The sequence below is a fragment of the Typopeltis vanoorti genome, chromosome 17, assembly GCF_054136105.1.
Source record: "Typopeltis vanoorti isolate ZY-2024b chromosome 17, IOZ_Tvanoo_1.0, whole genome shotgun sequence".
Classification (NCBI taxonomy): domain Eukaryota; kingdom Metazoa; phylum Arthropoda; class Arachnida; order Uropygi; family Thelyphonidae; genus Typopeltis; species Typopeltis vanoorti.
In genome coordinates this window covers 52,639,250-52,658,071 of record NC_143565.1, presented here as the reverse complement: position 1 = coordinate 52,658,071, position 18,822 = coordinate 52,639,250, and the positions used below count along the sequence as shown (strand labels likewise).

General features: G+C 37.2%; 1 protein-coding gene across 1 annotated transcript in view; it reads left to right on the top strand.

Annotated features, from left to right (window-relative positions):
• The window catches only part of LOC150097388 (protein phosphatase 1 regulatory subunit 21-like), a 505,584-nt gene that overhangs the window by 7,231 nt on the left and 479,531 nt on the right, over nucleotides 1-18,822 (top strand). The window contains exon 2 of the mRNA XM_090407251.1: nucleotides 11,746-11,843. Within this exon, the coding sequence (XP_090263377.1) occupies nucleotides 11,778-11,843 (66 nt within the window). The 5' untranslated portion in view covers nucleotides 11,746-11,777. The remainder of the gene's footprint in view (nucleotides 1-11,745; nucleotides 11,844-18,822) is intronic.

The following is an 18,822-nucleotide window of genomic DNA, read 5'->3' as shown; positions in this document are numbered from 1 at the left end:
TTTCCAAGAACTTAATGTTGCAAGTTCTTTGAAATTTGCCGAAAAATAAGGCATTGTTTATTCAAATACCCAGTTCGGGAGTTTTAATAATGTGTTTGTGTTTTAATGAATACAGACATTGTTTAGTAAATAAAATCGTTTCCAAATTCCTGTTCGTAAATTGAGTTTGTGTTTTGTGAACTCTCCTTTATGCATTTATTTTTGATAATAATATATGTGTTTATTTATACAATTTCAAAATATTTACGAGAAAAAGTATATACCACCATTCATCATCTTTCATAAAGAATTTTAATAAACGGCTCGCCCGACTTAAAAACATTAACAACCGGCTTGCTAAATTTGAAAAATGTTAACAACCAGCTCGCACGAGCCGGTGCGAGCTGTTCCCAAAACACCACTGGATAGGTGTGAGCTGATGATAGAGGACAGGTGTTAGCGTTGACAGTTGTTAGATGGAGCAGAACATTTGAGTACACTAGTAGAGATGCCATCAGGACCAGAAGACTTTGCAGTGTTCAGGTTATCTAATATTTTAATGTCTTTTTGTCGAAAGACTACAGGAGACGTACAGTGCTCAGTTGCTGGCATGGAAGGAAGTAATTTACCTTAATTTGTGCAGGGGAAAAAGAGTGATGCCAGAAGGTCAATTTTATCTTTGGGTGCTGTGTAACAGTGGTGCCATCTGGATGAGAGAGAGAGGTAGAAGTGTACAGGCTAGCAGAAGTTATATCCAGTGGCTTTTGCAAGGAACCAGAAGGCATGGTTTCCATTTAGACAAGAGCCGTGGTTTCTGCTCGGTTTCCTCCTCTAAGATATCCATCTTTGCTTTCCAAAATTTAAAACCTTACACTTTGCAACATTGAACTGACAAGCAACTGTATATCAATTTAAGACCCTTCCAATGTCATTTGCATACAAAATTAAACAGTAATGGCCCCAAAACAGATCCCTGGGGCACATCACTAGTGACTTTCCTCTTCTGGGATACCATTTCTCCCATACACAACCCACTGATACCTATCAGACAGCTAATCTCCAATCCAGTGCACTAAATTTACTATCCAACCCCATCTGTTACAATTTAACTCTTTCTTGTCATGTGCCAATTTATCGAAAGCCTTTGCGCAAAATCTAAATACATTACTGTATGTGTGTGTATATTGTGACTAGTATTGACTTGGCTTGTAGACATTTTAAAAATTAATAATTATACTGACTAAGAACACCGAGTAACGCCAACTTCTTCAGGTGTGTAAATAATAACAAAAAAACTGGAAAAATAACAAGGTAAAAAACATGGACTTCTCAAATTATCAAAATAGGAATAGCAACAGTCATATTTGAACTGGTGTCTGCGTGGCAGGACTAGCGTGAGTTGAGTGGCAACTGATTTGAGAGCTCCAGAACTCAATCACTGCACTGTGGGCATCAGGCAAACTGTAGCTTAAATTGTTGTTTATGTGTGATGGGTCCAGAACTATATATATATATATATATATATAGTGTTCTCGTCACCTTGTTATAATCAGTAAGCAGACGATCTTCCTTTATCAATTAAGATCGTGCTTTAGAAATCTGTCTATTAAAGAGTTCTGCTGCTGTCAACCCAGTTTTGAATCCTTGTCCTCACTAGCATCTCCAATACCTTGATCCCAACTCCAGACAAGCAGATTGGCCTATAATGCAAAGCATTAGTCTTTGAATTATCACCCCTTTATGAAGCTGAACAATTTTGCCATCTTTCCTCTCCTTTGGAACCTGATCTAATCTAAGAGTCTTGTTAAAAATGTAAGTTAAAGCTGTTAACTCTCTAGATCATTTCTTCAAGACATGCAGTGATATACAATCAAGTCCCATGGCCTTGTTAATATTAAGTTTACTCAATTCCTCATATATCTCCTGCTCACTCACCATCATCAGTTCCTCCCCATTCCCATTGCTCTCAAATTCTGCATTTTGTTTCAGTCATAAGAATGGAATACTGCTTTAATGAACTTCTCATTAAACAACTGCTTGCCAGCTTGGTTGGCTGAGTGGTTAGGTGTATCTGCTTTCCAGCCTAAAGGCTGTGGGTTTGAATCCTGCCATGGGCATGGATGCTTGTGATTGTCTGTGAAAATACCAGTGGTGGTGGTAGATGGTGTAGATCAGGCCTGCACAACATGTGGGCCACATGCGGCCCACAATGCTATTTATTTTGGCCCTGTCTGCCTGATTGAATTATTTAATCATATGGGGGATATGAAATTAGACGATATTTTCCTAGCGTTCAATTACATTTTTACTAAGACTCTGCATGTTTGCGTTCATGTGATTAATGTCACAATCATGTTTCTTTTGACTCGGCAATAAATTGCATTTGGAGTTATTCCCACTGTCGTATTTAATAACAAATTATTACAATCACTTCGAGATTTTGTTAGCGCTAGTGTCGCTGCGGAGAAATTCAAAGTTACATCTCCGTGATAGCGACTTGATGTCTAAGAATGAGAACAAATCATATTACACAAAGTTGGCTATGCCTTGACTGGCTTTCGCAGCTAGTGTCGCTGCGGAGAAATTCAAAGTTACATCTCCGTGATAGCGACTTGATGTCTAAGAATGAGAACAAATCATATTACACAAAGTTGGCTATGCCTTGACTGGCTTTCGCAGCGTAGTGATTGGTTGTAGCTGGAGCAAAACATTACATAGCTGTTATCATAACCTGCATTATTGTGAGTTTTTCATCATTAGTTTTTGTAATTAACATTGTCAATCTCGACACAATGAACTTAACTAAAAAGCGTAAAATAGATTCAGAATATCGAGCATTTAACCCTGAGTCTACAAACAAATATTTTTTTACGTTGTTTAAGGACAAAATAGTGTGCATTGTTTGCTGGGAATCTATTGCTGTGCCGAAAGAGTACAATCTGAGACGTCATTTTGAATCGAAAACATCCTAACCTTGGCAAATTGGATTCAAGTGAAAAGCAAATAAAAGCAGCAAATTCTTGAAAGTCCTTAGCAGTGAGCAACAAGCCTTTAAAAAAATGATCTGCAAATGAAGTTGTCACAAAGGTAAGCTTAAAAATATCACAAGAAATAGTTTGTGCTGGCAAATCATTTACTGAGGGAGAGTTGATAAAAAAAAAAGTGTCTGATGATTGCCGTTTCCGAATTGTGTCCTGATTGAAAAATAATTTTGAAAATATCAGTTTGTCCTGTATGACTGTTCAGCGCAGGGTGACTAATATTGTCGAGGATCTTAAAGATAACCTGCAAAAATCGGCTAGTGAATTTATCTATTATTCACTTACTATGGATGAAAGTACTGACATGAAATATACTACACAGCTTTTAATATATGTAAGAGGTGTTAATTAGAATTTTGAGTTGATAGAGGAGCTTGCTGGTTTGTGTTCAGTGAAAGGAAGTACAACAGGAGAGGAGATTGTAGAAAATGTAAAGATGTGTGTAACCAAAAAACTATCCTTAAATTTCAAAATTTAGTAGCAGTTTGCACTGATGGTACCCCATCTATGTGTGGAAAAAATGTTGGTGCTGTAGCATTTATTGAACAGTATGCAGGTAAACTATTGACAAAATTTCACTGCCTAATTCATCAGCAGGTGTTATGCTCAAAGGTTTTGCAGTTTGATCATGTGATTAAAATAGTATTTGCTCTGGTCAACTATATTCGAGCTTGGGGTTTGAAACACAATGTTTCAGGCTTTTCCAGAAGAAAATGATGCCAAGTATGGGGATCTACCATACCACACTGATGTACGTTGGTTGAGCCGCGGTAAAGTTTTGTCACGCTTCGTCGCTCTTAAAAATTAACTAGTTGAAAATTTGGAATCTCAAGAAGATATGGAAAAATTCCCAGAAATAATGAATGAAAAATGGAATCAAGATTTATTTTTCTTGTGTGACATTTTGGGTCACTTGAACGACCTTAACTTACAGCTTCAAGGAAAAAATAAAAGTTTGTTTTTCAGTCAGTGTCTCTTATAAAGGCATTCAAAATGAAATTAAGTTTGTTTGAAAATAAACTTGCTAAGGGGGATATGTCACATTTCTTAACTTGTTGACAGAATATCATTCAGTGGCAGGTGGAAAATATAAGAAGCACATATCACTTCTAAGTGAGGAGTTTCAGAAAAGAATGCCATTGAGTAATGATTGTTTTTCAGTCAGTGTCTCTTATAAAGGCATTCAAAATGAAATTAAGTTTGTTTGAAAATAAACTTGCTAAGGGGGATATGTCACATTTCTTAACTTGTTGACAGAATATCATTCAGTGGCAGGTGGAAAATATAAGAAGCACATATCACTTCTAAGTGAGGAGTTTCAGAAAAGAATGCCATTGAGTAATGAAGATGAAGTCCACATAAAAGTGATTGAGGATCCATTCTCTGTCAAAGCAGGAAATCTACCTGTCGAACTCCAGATGGAAGTTATTGTCCTCCAGTGTTCTGAAAACTATTGGGTAGTTTTCAGAACACTGGAAGACAATACTGTTGTGAAGTACTGAGAGTACTTTACAACAGTTCGCCATACAAGATTTGCTCCTTGATTTTTTTTCTTCTCTCCAACTCAAGCATTCATTTCTCTTTCTTGCACTTCTTTCTTTCTGATATGAACTGACCCACTCATCAGACACAAGAAAAGATATGATATCTAGTGTTGTTGATATGTGGCCTCCTTTGAGTTGATGACTCTTTGGAGTCATCGACTCATCAAACGAGGCTACATATTTATTACACTATAAATTAAATATGCTAAGAAATCATTATTATATCATTATTATTTGTCACCTCCAGGGAGTCCAAAGACTCATCGAGGGAGAGCATCTGCTCTACAGCTTTGCTTCCACCACTCACAATTTACCAACTGACCACAACTACACCAACGCCACCTACTACCGACCACCACCACTAGTATTTCTACAGACAATTGCAAACATCGATGCCCACGGCGGGATTTGAGCCCGCAGCCTCGTGACTGGAGAACAGCTGCGCTAACCACTCGGCCAGCTTGGTTGGCCAAGTGGTTAGCGTGTCCACTCTCTGAATCACATTCTTGGTTTAATCCTTTATCCAAGTGCAAGCAAACAAAATTTGCACCTGAAATATTTTCAGGACTTGGCAACTTGCATATAGAAGCTCATGACTTCATATCACTTACCTTAGTATTCCATAATGCAAAGCACATCTCCTTACAAACATGTATAACACTATGCATTATGAGAAGAGTCACTACCCAGACTAGTTTTGACCTTCATTTCAGGTCTCATCAGTGGGAGCCAGACCCAGAGGTGATACCAAGTTTGAAGTAATGCAAAAGTCATATTTCCATATAACGGTATCCAAAAGGTGTCACACCTTATTATTACATTAAGGCAAGTGATGTGAAGTCATGAACTTCTATATAGAAGTTGCCCAGTCCTGAAAATACTTAAGGTGCTTACACTTGGATAAAGCATTAAACCAAGAATATAATTTCTTGGCATCTTTAATTTATAGTATAACCAAGTGGGAAAACTTCCAACAACTATCTCTAATCCAGAGTATTTTAATAATAAGGTGTGGCACATTTTGGCTACCTGTATATGGAAATATGACTTCTGCATTACTTCAACCTTGGTATTACCTCTGGGTCTGGTTCCCACTGATGAGACCTCAATAAAGGTCGAAACCAGTCTGGGTAGTGACCCTTCCCATAATATATAGCATTGTGGACATCCGTAAGGATATGTGCTTTGCATTATGGGATACCAAGGCAAGTGATGTGAAATCATGAGCCTCTATATGCGAGTTGTCCACTCTTGAAAATACTTCAGGCACAAAGTTTGTTTGCCTACACTTGGATAAAGGATTAAACCAAGAATATAATTTCTTGGTATCTTTAATTTATTTTCTGGTAGTAAATAATAATGGTACACGATACCATGAGGTTGGAAATTGCATTGTTCAGTATACCAACTGCTATTTTGCTTGTGCTGATGCCTGAAATGCAAAAATTATGTTTCAATTCCTGGTTTCTTTTTTTCCACCACTTCTTCTGGATGTAATCAGAGTCTGAGTCATCTTGATATTATTATTATGTGACACCTCCAGGGAGTCCAAAGACTCATCAAGGGAGAGTGTGCTGACAGCATCGAACGATTGATTCCCTTCCAACTACTAACCACGCTCAAACTTGCTTAACTTTTTGCGTGAGCCATTTGTGTGAGGAAGTTCCAAATAGCATAATGTGAGAGTACAGGTATCCCTTGCTTAACGCTGGATTTGATTAACACAGCAAAATTAATCGCGGGAATCCCTTGATATATGCGGCAAGAGTTTTGATTAACGTGCCTTTAACCCTGTGGAGCTCACAGCTGATCTGACAGATACATGAAAAATGTTTAATATAAATATTCTTACATAATTCAGTGTATAGCTTGGAGGTCTTGAGTAGCTGTGCATTCATATGTTACGAGTGATATTCCGCACTGTTTTTTGCTAGTTTGGTTTAACACGTTATGTAAAGGTTTGTGATATTTGACAGTAAATTGTATCTGAGAGATACCGCGACCTCCGTTGTCAGTAGTATGGTTTAATTGCTTTTTTTTTATTCTTTGTTCAATAATTTCTAGATTGTAACTGAAAATAAATAAACCATCTATTCCTGAAATAGAGAGCCAAAGGCTTATTTTTATCATACATGTCCTCTACGAGATGTGCTTTACATTATGGAAAATACTAAGGAAAGTGATCTTGAGCTTACTCCACCTGTACTACGAGTTGCTCATAAGGCACTACTTATGCTTGCATCTGCCGAAACATTTAGTTTCTGTATATTCAGTACGAAACTCTTGTAGTTTCTATATTCGACTATGAAATAATGTTGGATTCAATATCCACTTAATTTGTATTATCATGTATTATATTTGCAGTGCTTTTTCTTTGTTTTATTGCTTGTTTGCCGAGGTCTGAGAATCATTTTGCTTGTTATCGTAGAATTTATGCCGATAAGAAAAAAACTAAAACTGTTCAAACGACTCTTGATAGATTCTTTTGATAAAAAAATTGCAATAACTAATGTAGGTACAAGCATTTATTAAACATTTACTTTGCATTCATTTTTTATCTTTCCTAAAAGAGTACATTATAAAATGAATTATTAATATGGTAATCGATCATGGACGAATTGTAATTTTTACCATTGATTATTAGATTTGATATATGCGGTAACATCGAGGGATACCTGTATTGAGAAAGCCATGCTTTATGAAGGAGCCCTAAAATTCTCCTTGTTGATTATTTTTAACAGTAGTATAGATGAAAACATAGACTGATAAGAAAATAACTATTTATTAACTTATTGCTGATATTTTGCTGGTATTCTATCCAGCATCTTCAGACTGCAAAAACAGTTTCTTACAGTACGCAAAACAACAGCAATCCAATATAACAATGGGACTAGTTTGAAAAATTGTAATGTGCAACACAAAGACTAAAGTCCTCATTAGGTCTCATCTGTGTTGAAACACACAGAGAGAGAGAGAGAGTAGGTATTAATTAGATCTTAAGATGACTGTATCCCAAATCTTTGGCAAATTTACACAGCCATACTTATTGAGGTTTGGAATATGTTTCAGGGCTTCTATTGATTCGAAGAACAATTTCTGTGCAGTACTTTTGTTTTTTTCCAATTGACCCTGTGTGCAGGGGGTATTCAAGGCATGGTCTGCTAGACCCGACTTTCCATAGCGATAGTGCCAGATGTATTTTTTATATTCACAGTGGCAGATGTCCACAGCTCTTCCTGTGTGTCCATAGTAGGCTCGATCATGCAAACAGGGCACTTCATAGACTTCTGGATGTGATAAAGAAGAGATTCTGTCTTTGGGTGAATGGATGAGATTTGCCAATTTGACATATGGTTTAAATATGGTGCATAGCTGATGTTTCTTTAACACTCTAGATATCTTTTCAGATGTGCCTTGTATATGTATGGAATGGTGACAGTTTTATTGTAGTTTTCTGTGGTAGACAGTGGTGGTGGGGGGGAAGAGGATTTCTGGGGAGCATTTAGTATTTTGTCTATGTTATGGGGATTATAGCCTTTGGCTAAGAGGGTGTGACATGAGTGAGTTCAGCACTGAGAGCATTATCATTGAAACGAATTACTCTAGCTCTGTGGGTTAGTGTTTTTAGGATACCATACTATTCAGATAGGTGATGGTGTAATTATTTGTGCAAATATCTCTCTGTATGTGTGGATTTTCTATAAACTGAAAATGACAAGGAACCATCTGGAACCATTGTTAGCTTTCAGTTCCATTGTAAAGTGAATTTTTGCATGTTGGAGATTTAAATGTGTTAAGAATGTATCCAATTTGTCTGGGCCATGTGGCCAAATAGCCAGCACATCATCAACATAGTGTAGCCCAGGCACTGGTTTGAGAATGGCTGTGTTGATAGCTTGTTTTTCCAAGTGTTCTGTGTAGAAGTTGGCTAAAGGGAGGGTGGGGGAGCCCATTGCATTGGGGGGGGGGGGGGTGGGGGGGGGGGGGGGTGGGGGGGGGGGGGGGTGGGGGGGGGGGGGGGTGGGGGGGGGGGGGGGTGGGGGGGGGGGGGGGTGGGGGGGGGGGGGGGTGGGGGGGGGGGGGGGTGGGGGGGGGGGGGGGTGGGGGGGGGGGGGGGTGGGGGGGGGGGGGGGTGGGGGGGGGGGGGGGTGGGGGGGGGGGGGGGTGGGGGGGGGGGGGGGTGGGGGGGGGGGGGGGTGGGGGGGGGGGGGGGTGGGGGGGGGGGGGGGTGGGGGGGGGGGGGGGTGGGGGGGGGGGGGGGTGGGGGGGGGGGGGGGTGGGGGGGGGGGGGGGTGGGGGGGGGGGGGGGTGGGGGGGGGGGGGGGTGGGGGGGGGGGGGGGTGGGGGGGGGGGGGGGTGGGGGGGGGGGGGGGTGGGGGGGGGGGGGGGTGGGGGGGGGGGGGGGTGGGGGGGGGGGGGGGTGGGGGGGGGGGGGGGTGGGGGGGGGGGGGGGTGGGGGCTGATCAGCCAATACATATGATAGTCTGTTCTTGAAAATTTTTGTACTCTATCTTTGCTCAGTGAAGATAAGCATTATTGTCTTGTAGGATGAATGTTTTCCCTTGCATCTGCATATGGATGAATATTGGAGTACAGGACCTGATTTCTGTAAGTTGCAGCATTCATGGTTATGCAAGGAAGCATATACTGGTTGGTGTATCTGCCCAATGAGATACCTTCCCAGATATTAGAGGGATAACAATGTGTGTGTGTGTGGTCTGTAGAGCAAATTCGGACTTGTCTATAAACAATACTATCCCCCATTGGCCTTGATTCCAGTTGACATAAAGCCTGGCCCATTTCAAATGTTCTCTCCTGTAGTGTGGGGATAGGGCACACAGACTGCCTAGGATGCAGACCACCTTCGTGAATCCTTCTGCACACAGTGAAGGCAGATACTAGTGTTCCTCTGGTTGGTGCAAAGTCAGCTCATGGCTGATTGGGGCTGTTGTAGGGAGTAGATAATTGGAGATATTGGTCATTCACTGCAGTTATAGTCCATGGCCATCTTTCACTGTATCTCCAGGATGCTGTTTGTGACTGTGGGAATTGATCAAAACCATGGAATAACTTGCATGCAATCATCTGGCTACTTCCACCTAACTTTGGCCTAGTCTAATCTTATAATGGCTCACCACCTGAAATCATCAGTTAAATATCTTGCAGCCATATTCAAGAATTTTTGCAAGCATGATATGTCTTGTTCTCACTCCAAACATGAAATGGAAACCACTATAAAAAAAAATGCCTTCTTTTATACTGTGCCTCATTTGCATATACCATTGCCAAATGAATGACAGTGTCATTCATTTGTATACGATACCAGACTTAGCATCACTTTACATATGTATCCTACTTTCGTATGTTTTTTTTTGTTTTCCCTAAGTTATTGCAATTTTCCTCTTTCATTAATTTTCTTCCTTAATTTTTTTTTCTTGTTCCTTAATTTATGAAAACCGTGTACTTAGCCCCTTTCCAGGTAAGTACAGCATGAACACTGTTACCAATCATAGGCAAAGTAGTCATGTCCTTAAGTGAAACTCCCACTGACACCATAATCAGGTGAAACACTTTTTTTATCTTGCGTTCATGCTGTTTGAGGAAACTGTCTCACAACTCCTTAGCTATTAGCAAAGAAAAGGAGTTGTGGTTGAGTTCATCAGATGGAAGTTTGATCAGAAGCAAATGTTTTTCTCGTCCTGTTTGCTAAAGCTTTGATAATGTACTGTTTATTAATTGATACCTGTCTGTGTAAATAGGTTTCTTGTAAGCTGAAAGGGTTAATGATGCATTGGGATTGCATGTCATCAAAGTGTTGAAGTAGGACTATTATTATTCTCTAATTTAGTTATGAACTGGATCTTGGAGTGTTGGCTATTTAGATGCACTGCAGAACATTTTGAATGCATCTCTATGAAGTTAAATGTGGCTTTATGTTGTATGTCCAAAACATTTTTTTCCAAGTGCTTTATGTAACAGTTTAGCAAGATACAAAATGGAGACCTGGTTGTTTCATAACCAGAGTGTGCAGTTAATTTAAAGTTTGCAGTTGGGAAGATAAGTGTCCAGGCTTTAAATACATATTCAATCATATTTGCACAGATTTGATCTCCTGGTCTTCATGGTGATGAGGATATGTTGGAATGGGTCCAGAGAAGACTGAGATGGAATGTGGGATATGAGGACAGATTGAGGAAATGCAGTTTGCAAAGTCTTGTTCTTGTGAATAGGAGAAAAGAGGGGATATGATTGAGAACTTTAAGCTGGTAAAGGGTTATTACCAGGTTAATGCAGAAGAAATTTTTCATAGAATCGAGGAAGGGCAAGGGGACATTGCAAGGAAGGTGTGAGCAGGGGCATAAGGAGTAGGTTCTTTGCATGGAAAATGGTTGGTCAGTGGATTTCATTGCCTGACATTGTAGTGAATGCAGATACATTGAATGAGTTTAAAGTGGTTTTGATGGCTTTGTGTGTAACAGTGTTTTCCTCCTGTGATGAGTCTTTTGACTCCATGGATGCCTGGTGTTAATAATAAATTAAATATCATGAAAAATTCTTTTGCTCATAATAGATACAGAAGAAACTTGGTTAAAAGGTAATTACAAAGTTTCTTGCTAACAACAAAATATGCTATAAATGTAAATTTTCTCTCTGCTATATATATATAGCAGAGAATATATATATATATATATATATTGGGTATAATATATATATATAGCATACCAGATAAATGAAATTATTTAGAATGGCTTTAAAATACATTTAAAAAAATTAAATTTTGTATTGCCATCTGTTTAGAGCACGGCTTGACAAACGTTAGCTCACTTACCCATGGAGAGTGGATCTTGCCAGCTGGTGAGTAGCTGCAGATTGGACAAAATATAATGGTTTTTTTTTTCTTTAATAAAAAGAAAACCCTTTCAACCATGGTATTGCTCCCTATTACTTTATGGACTTCTAGAGATTTATTGGGACATATTTAAAAAGATGTGGAGGTTTTGGGCAAGTAAGGTTTTGCAATTATCAAGCTCTGATTTAGAGTATATTTTTGAAAATGCTGTAGCTTTTTTTTTCTTTTTTCTTTTTCATATGGTTGGTCATTTGATTCCTTTTATGTGCTAAGTTTTCTTTTAACAGTTTATCAGTGCAGATTTATATTACAGAACTATATTTATTTAAAGGGGATTAAGAAGGCTTAACTTCGTATTCTATCATGGACGAACCTGCTCCATCAGATTTGAGTTCCAAGTATCAAAAACTTGCTGCAGAATATTCTAAAGTAAGTTAGTTCTTATTAAATTGGATATTTTTTATATGCAGGTCTTGAAATATTTGTGTTGGCTCATCAGTCAGACAAATTACTCACTAATCATATCTTATCTTAATTCAGGATCAGTGTTGAAGCAAATATGTTTACTGCTTATATTAGTGTGCTTATAATTTTTCTTTTTTTTTATTTATTAACAATACTATTTTTTGTTACATTTTCACTTCTAACACTTGTCTTGAATAGGGTTCCCATAGAGTTTTACTAAAATCGGGGACATTCTGAAATTTTTACTTAAAAAACCTGGGACATTTTGTAAAAAAATGGGACATTTTAAAAATTAACACCAAAAATAAAACTATTATATATGTTGCACTTTAAATTAAATACTGTACTGCTATAAACATATATTAACATTAAATCCACTTTAAAAAAGGATTATTAATCACAAACATATCTAATTACAAAAATATTTATCAGATTTATGGACCTGTTCAAGAATTTTTTTTTCTTTGATATTTGATCGTAGAACTCAGCACAAGATAAATTCTTACAATATGTCTTTACAATGATTTAAGCTTTTACTGTCTCAATTTTAAGTCTGTTTTTTTTTTTTTCAATTTTAAGTCTGTCCAGAGTGCATTTATGAATGAAAAAACACGTTCAACAGCTGCATTAGTTCCTGGCAGTGCTAAACAAAAACTAACTAGACATTTAATACTCCCAGAATTTATACCCTGCTTTGTAAAATGAGCAAACATTTCATACCATTTATCTCTGACACTTTGATCCTTCTGTTCACTCTACACTTCAAATTTGCTTTCACAAAATTTTTTCACACATACAAACTCATTAAATAAGTCTTCTTCATTCACAGTAAAACTTGGTGACACACACTGTATGCATGAATATGTAGCTTTTCTTGTATGTTCTTCCAAGTTACGGGATCCTTTCCCTTCAAATTAAACCAATCCTTAGACTGACGAGGTGTGAGAAATGGTGTACACCATTTCTCAATACTTCACCACAATATATTCGATACAGGTGCAGTAGAAATCTAGTCCATAGCTTTCAAACTTTTCAACTCTTGTGTCCTTTTTCTAATTCTTGCAACTGTTTTCTCACAGTAGTTGTAAGAAACTTTTCTGCCTTCCTATAATTTAATCTTTCCACCAGTTTGTTTGTTTCATCCTTCACTTCAATTACTGTTATAGCTTGCTTTTCAATACGTTTAATGGTATCATAAAAGGTTTTTAACTGGCTGGCAAGGAAATGCAGGTGTGTAATTGAAAGTGGATTTTCAAAGAAATTTTTGAGACTGATAGGACATTAGTCAATAGAAAGAAAATATGATTTCAATGAAGGGAACATGTCAATAACCCTCTGGATTGCAGGCAAAAGAGAGAGCCATCTTGTCTTGCTGCTACCCAAAACAGTTTTATACTCTGTGTTTGTGAATTCACAAAATGATTTAAGTTCCTCAACTCGTACAAAATATATGTGAAAATGTTGGTAAAGCTTGTTAATTATTAACTGAAGATCGATATGTAAGCAATCTGAAGCAGTCTGCACAGCATTATGTATCACATGTCAACCAATTCCAATTAAATTGTTCACAGTGTTTTCTTGCATTTTGAAATACAGATTATTCTTTCCCTTTCTCTTCTTTCCACCAAAGTTTGTATTATCTGCTAATATAGCAATACTCTTTTTCAGATCTAACTTCTGTAACACTTCCAACACATAAGAAAATAAAGTTCTGAAGTTTCACCATCTAAATTAATGAACTCCAACACCTTCACACCTTTTTCTGGATGATAGTATCTAATGACCAGAGGCACTAATTTCATGTCAAAGTGGTTTGATGAATCGATTAGTACTGATATAAAACAAACTACTTTTAGCTCTTCCTCAATCTGCTTTGTCGCTAATGGTGCAGTAACATTGGTTATTATTGCCTTGCACTTTGTTTGCGCACACCTGAATTTATCGTTGAAAAATTTTTTACGATGGTTGTTGTGCAGTCCATGGAGTTAAAGCTGTGCTTATGCACCGCTGTGTGATACCTCAGCCTCTGTAGCTCAGTCAATATAAACGAAGCCCTTTGGTTGGAAAGACCTGGGTTTGATTCCCGTCAGTGACGCGAGGAACCTTTATCTGGTCTTGTTCAAAGGTGAGTTAGCCAGTCTCATAGGGAGGTATTGGGTTTTTTTCCCCCCAGAACAGGCAAACTGGCCCTGTGAACACACATGAATTACAGTCATGAATATATCCCAGCCATATGCCGGTCCTGAGCCCAGATGCTATTGGGGGGGGGGGGGAAGCAATGGTGAACCACCCTGTAAAAATCTCAACTTTGAGGGCAATGCCTACAAAGTCACCTACGGTCGGAAATGACTGAAATGGAAAATCAGACCAGATGTGACATGCAGAGGTTGCTTCGTGCACTGCCAGTGATAACTCTTTTTCCCTTTCACTCTTGGTTTTCACAATTAAAAAATTACTTATACTGCAGCTAGAAGCCTTACTTCGAACAGCAGCTTTATGTTTTTCCGTTTTCATGTGGTTGACTACGTCTGACCGACCACCATGCGAAATGCAAAATTTACAGTTACATAAAGTACATTCCACATTTTCATCTACACTTTTACTGAAAGGAAATTCTCTTCTAATATTATCATTAATACTGCCCTTACGTTTCGGCATTATAGGGGTAGAAAACGATAAAAATTATAACATGTAAAGTATTGATCATCAGGACTGGTTATTACTAACACCATGTTCCAACATAAAAATGCGCACAAATTCACATGGAGAGAAGAGGCTAGGAATAAGAAAAGTCTCATTGACTATGTTATTGTTGATAGTGATGTTTTCTCCCTGGTGCATGATACAAGAGTATACAGAGGATTTGAAACAAGTGAAACATTTCAGCTATTTAGGCACTATTTTTACTAAAGATGGTAAATTAAATATGGAAATAGACAACAGAATCAGCAAAGGTGGTATGGTGGGAAGTCAATTGAACAATTGACTTCCCACCATACTCTGACAGAACACTAAATTAGCTGTATACAAGACAGTGTTCAAACCAGTTTTAACTTATGGATCTGAGAGCTGGGTCAGAAGTAAAACACTTGACCAAAGACTAGAGACCGCAGATATGAGAGTCCTGAGAAAGATTAGAGGCGTGAACAGATGGGATCAATGGCAATATCATATTAAAAATGAGGATATTAGGAAAAAACTTGACATTGTTAGCATCCAGGAATGTGTTAGCAGAGCTAATCTCAGGTGGTATGGTCACTTAAATAGAATGGGAGAGGAAAGATTAGCAAAACAAGTGTTCTCTGCCAGGTTTGCAGGAAAACGACCCAGAGGAAGACCAAGATATAGGTGGATTGATACGATACAAAGTGCCTTAGATGATAGAAATATAAGATCTGATAATGTTGGAGTCTTGACAAGTAACAGACTGATTTGGAGGAAAATTATAGATAGGAAGTTAGTAATGATATAATTTTTTCATGTAGTACTATCATATCCTGTACACCCGTTGAGAGTACATGGCAGGAATTTGATGATGATGATGAAGTATTGATCAAGTAAGATGCTGTTATAACAGAAGCATGAGTAAAAGAACATTGCCATTAGTTACTATTAGTTATTATTAGTTAGTTATATTATTTATAATAATAATGATAATTATTATAAATAATAAATAAAATTTATTATCAACATTCTAATAGAAATTGGTACTAAAAATGAGATAAAATCCGTTTATCCATTTTTTCCTGAAGGATACTTGAAAAAAGTGGGACTTTTGGAATTAACTCGGGACATTTTTATAAAAAACGGGACTGTCCTGGGAAAAACGGGACGAATGAGAACCCTAGTCTTGAATCACTTTTATGGAAAAAATTTTAACAGGAGTTCCCTGAAACCCTACATAAAAATCTTTATTTTTCAGGGAACTCCTGTTAAAATTTTTCTAAAAAATTATGAGAAGGGAATTATGATGCCTGCAAAATATTTTAATCAAGAAAACATATGATCATAATATTACAAATAATAAAGTAACATAACCATTCAAAAAATAAGTAAATTTTATAAAAAATTAGTATTTTCCCTATTCATTAAAAGTTTTCTTTTTTTTTTTTTTTTTTTTCAAAAACTACATCTAATACAAGGTATAAATGTTGCAGAACCTTAGGGTTCTGTGGAACATAATTTAAGAAATACTGCTCTAAAGATTAAATGATATGATGTATCCTATCTGCTAATTGGTCATACCCATCATGAAAAAATCAGCAATAATCAACAAAGAAGACATTTTTAATGACCAGCATTCCCCATTAGATACAGCATGTAAGGTAAACATAAAAAAAAAAAAAAACCTATTTATGACATAAAACATGAATCAGAATCTTCATTATGTAAATGAAACTGATGATTAAAGTGAAACTTTTATTCTGATTTTTTTTTACTCAGCTAAAAATCCTCACTCATCATGGACAAGCAGATGAGTTCATTTTTCAAGCCATGTATATATGGTTATATTTACTGTGTATGTTCAAAAATATTTGAATCTTTTTTGGACATCCAAATCATTTTCATCAGTAACATCTTCCTTCAGAAAAGCATTTACCTATTTAGGTGTGAACATTACATTTCCATATATATATATGGTTTAGCATTTTAGCAATTTTTGAGTTTCACAAAAAAATTGTTTTATTCTAGATTGGCAATGCTATTTCCAACAGTAAATGCTCTCAAAGCCAATACAGTAATCCTCAATTATCTGACCTTTAAATAACCAAGCTTCAGTTACCAATTTTTGAATAGGTTAGCACCTAATAAATTAGCTGACTCCTGAACATCATTGTATAACCTTGCATTCATTTAACTGTACACCTAACAATTGAGAATAATTGAGAGAAATTACTGTATGCAGTGATGTTGATATCGTGGTAGATCTTGCGGTGGTTTTTTTTTTTTGTTTGCAGCCGTACACAAGAGTACATCATACTAGCTTTTTTTATTAACAGTGATGTGTAGCATAACTATGCAGCATATTTAGAAATTTATAATATTCAGGAATTTTGTGCACTACCTAGTACAGTAGTATCTCGCTAATCCGAACCCTCCAGTAATCCGAACTGCAGTTTGAAAGGAAAAATTCTGTTTAAGTGACCATACCAACTGAGATTAGGTCTACTAACACCATTCCGAATTTTTGCAATCTTAACTGATTTTCTAATATCTTCATTTTTAATATGATACAGCCATTCATGCCATCTGTTGACTACCTAATTTTCCTCAGAACTCATATCTGTGATCACCAGTCTTTGATCAAGTGTTTTATTTCTAACTCAACTCTTGGATCCATAAGTTAAAATTGGTGCGAACACCGCCTTGTAGAGCTAGTTTTGACTAATTTCTCTCTTATTCCATATAAACTTATTTGGTTGGCTTCCTACCATTCCAGCTTTGCTAATTCTGTTGTCTGTTTCCATATGTAATTTGACATATAAAAATGATGCCTAAATAGTTGAAATGTTTAACTTACTCTGTAGGTTGTACATCCAGGATGCAGTTCATGTTTTGAATGTTTCTGGCTATTTTAATTGTCTTTGTCTTTTTATTGCCAATTTTCACACAAGATTTATTACAACAGTTCAGTTTAGTCAGGGTATCAAGCAGACGTATACTGGATTTATTTAGAAGTATAACATCTGCACAATGAGTTGAGATTCACAACTTCAATTTTGATATCAGGTTTAATACCATTTTTCTTCATAATGTGATCCATATAGATGATGAATAACAGTGGAGATAATGTGCACCCTTGTCTCACATCTGATTTAACATCTTCCTGTATATCCTTCCATTCTCATTGCTAACTTCAATTCAAATATAGACCAAGTATTTCTTCATATAATATCCCATTTACATATATAACCAAACCATTTGAACAGCTTTTCTCTTAGCAGTTGAAAGTTTATTTTTCACTTGATTAGTTCAAAATATACATTAGTGAAATCAAAGTTTGCACCTGAAAATATCTTCAGGACTTGAAAGTTTATTTTTCACTTGGTTAGAGTATAATAAATTTAGTCTAATCCTTTATCCAAGTGTGAGCAAACAAAGTTGGCGCCTGAAAGTATCTTCAGGACTGGGGTAAGGTGGTGCAACACCAGGACAACTCGTTGCAAAGGTGGAGAAAGCTACCAACACTCCTATCACAGTAAAAAAGGGTGGCACACCATTTGGCAACTCCTATAGGTAGAGATGACCTGCTAATGCTTCTGCCTGGTATCTCCACTTGGGCCTGGCTCCTACTGAAGAGACCTCAATAAAGGTCGAAACTAGTCTGGGTTGTGGCCCTTCCCTTAATGCATAACATTAGACATATCCACAAGGAGATGTGTTTTGCATTATAGGAGATACTGTGATAGGAGTGTTGATAGATTGCTCTACCTTTGCAACGAGTTTCCCTGGTGTTGTACCACCTTACCCGAGTCCTGAAGATACTTTCAGGCGCAAACTTTGTTTGCTCACACTTGGATAAAGGATTAAACTAAATTTATTATTTTCTCTTAGCACTTTATCATATGCCCTTTCCAGATCAATAAAACTTAAATACAAATCCTTGTTATATGCCATGATTTCTCAGCTCTTTGTCTTAAAGTGAAAATCTGATCCTGACAACCTGTATTTGACCTGAATCCACCTTGTCCATGCTTTTCCCTTCCACAATTTTTCTTAGCTGTTTCCCAAGTCTATCTGCATAAATTATACCAGGAGTACTCAGTAGGAAAATTCCTTTGTAAAACTTACATTTGGTTTCATTTCCATTTTTTATAGATGGGTACTGTGTGAGCTCTACTCCAATCATCTGGCATTCAGCCTTCTCACCAGACCTGAATCATGCAGTGTAGCCACTGTAGAATTTTTATTCATAATTGAGTATTTCTGGTCTAATATTATC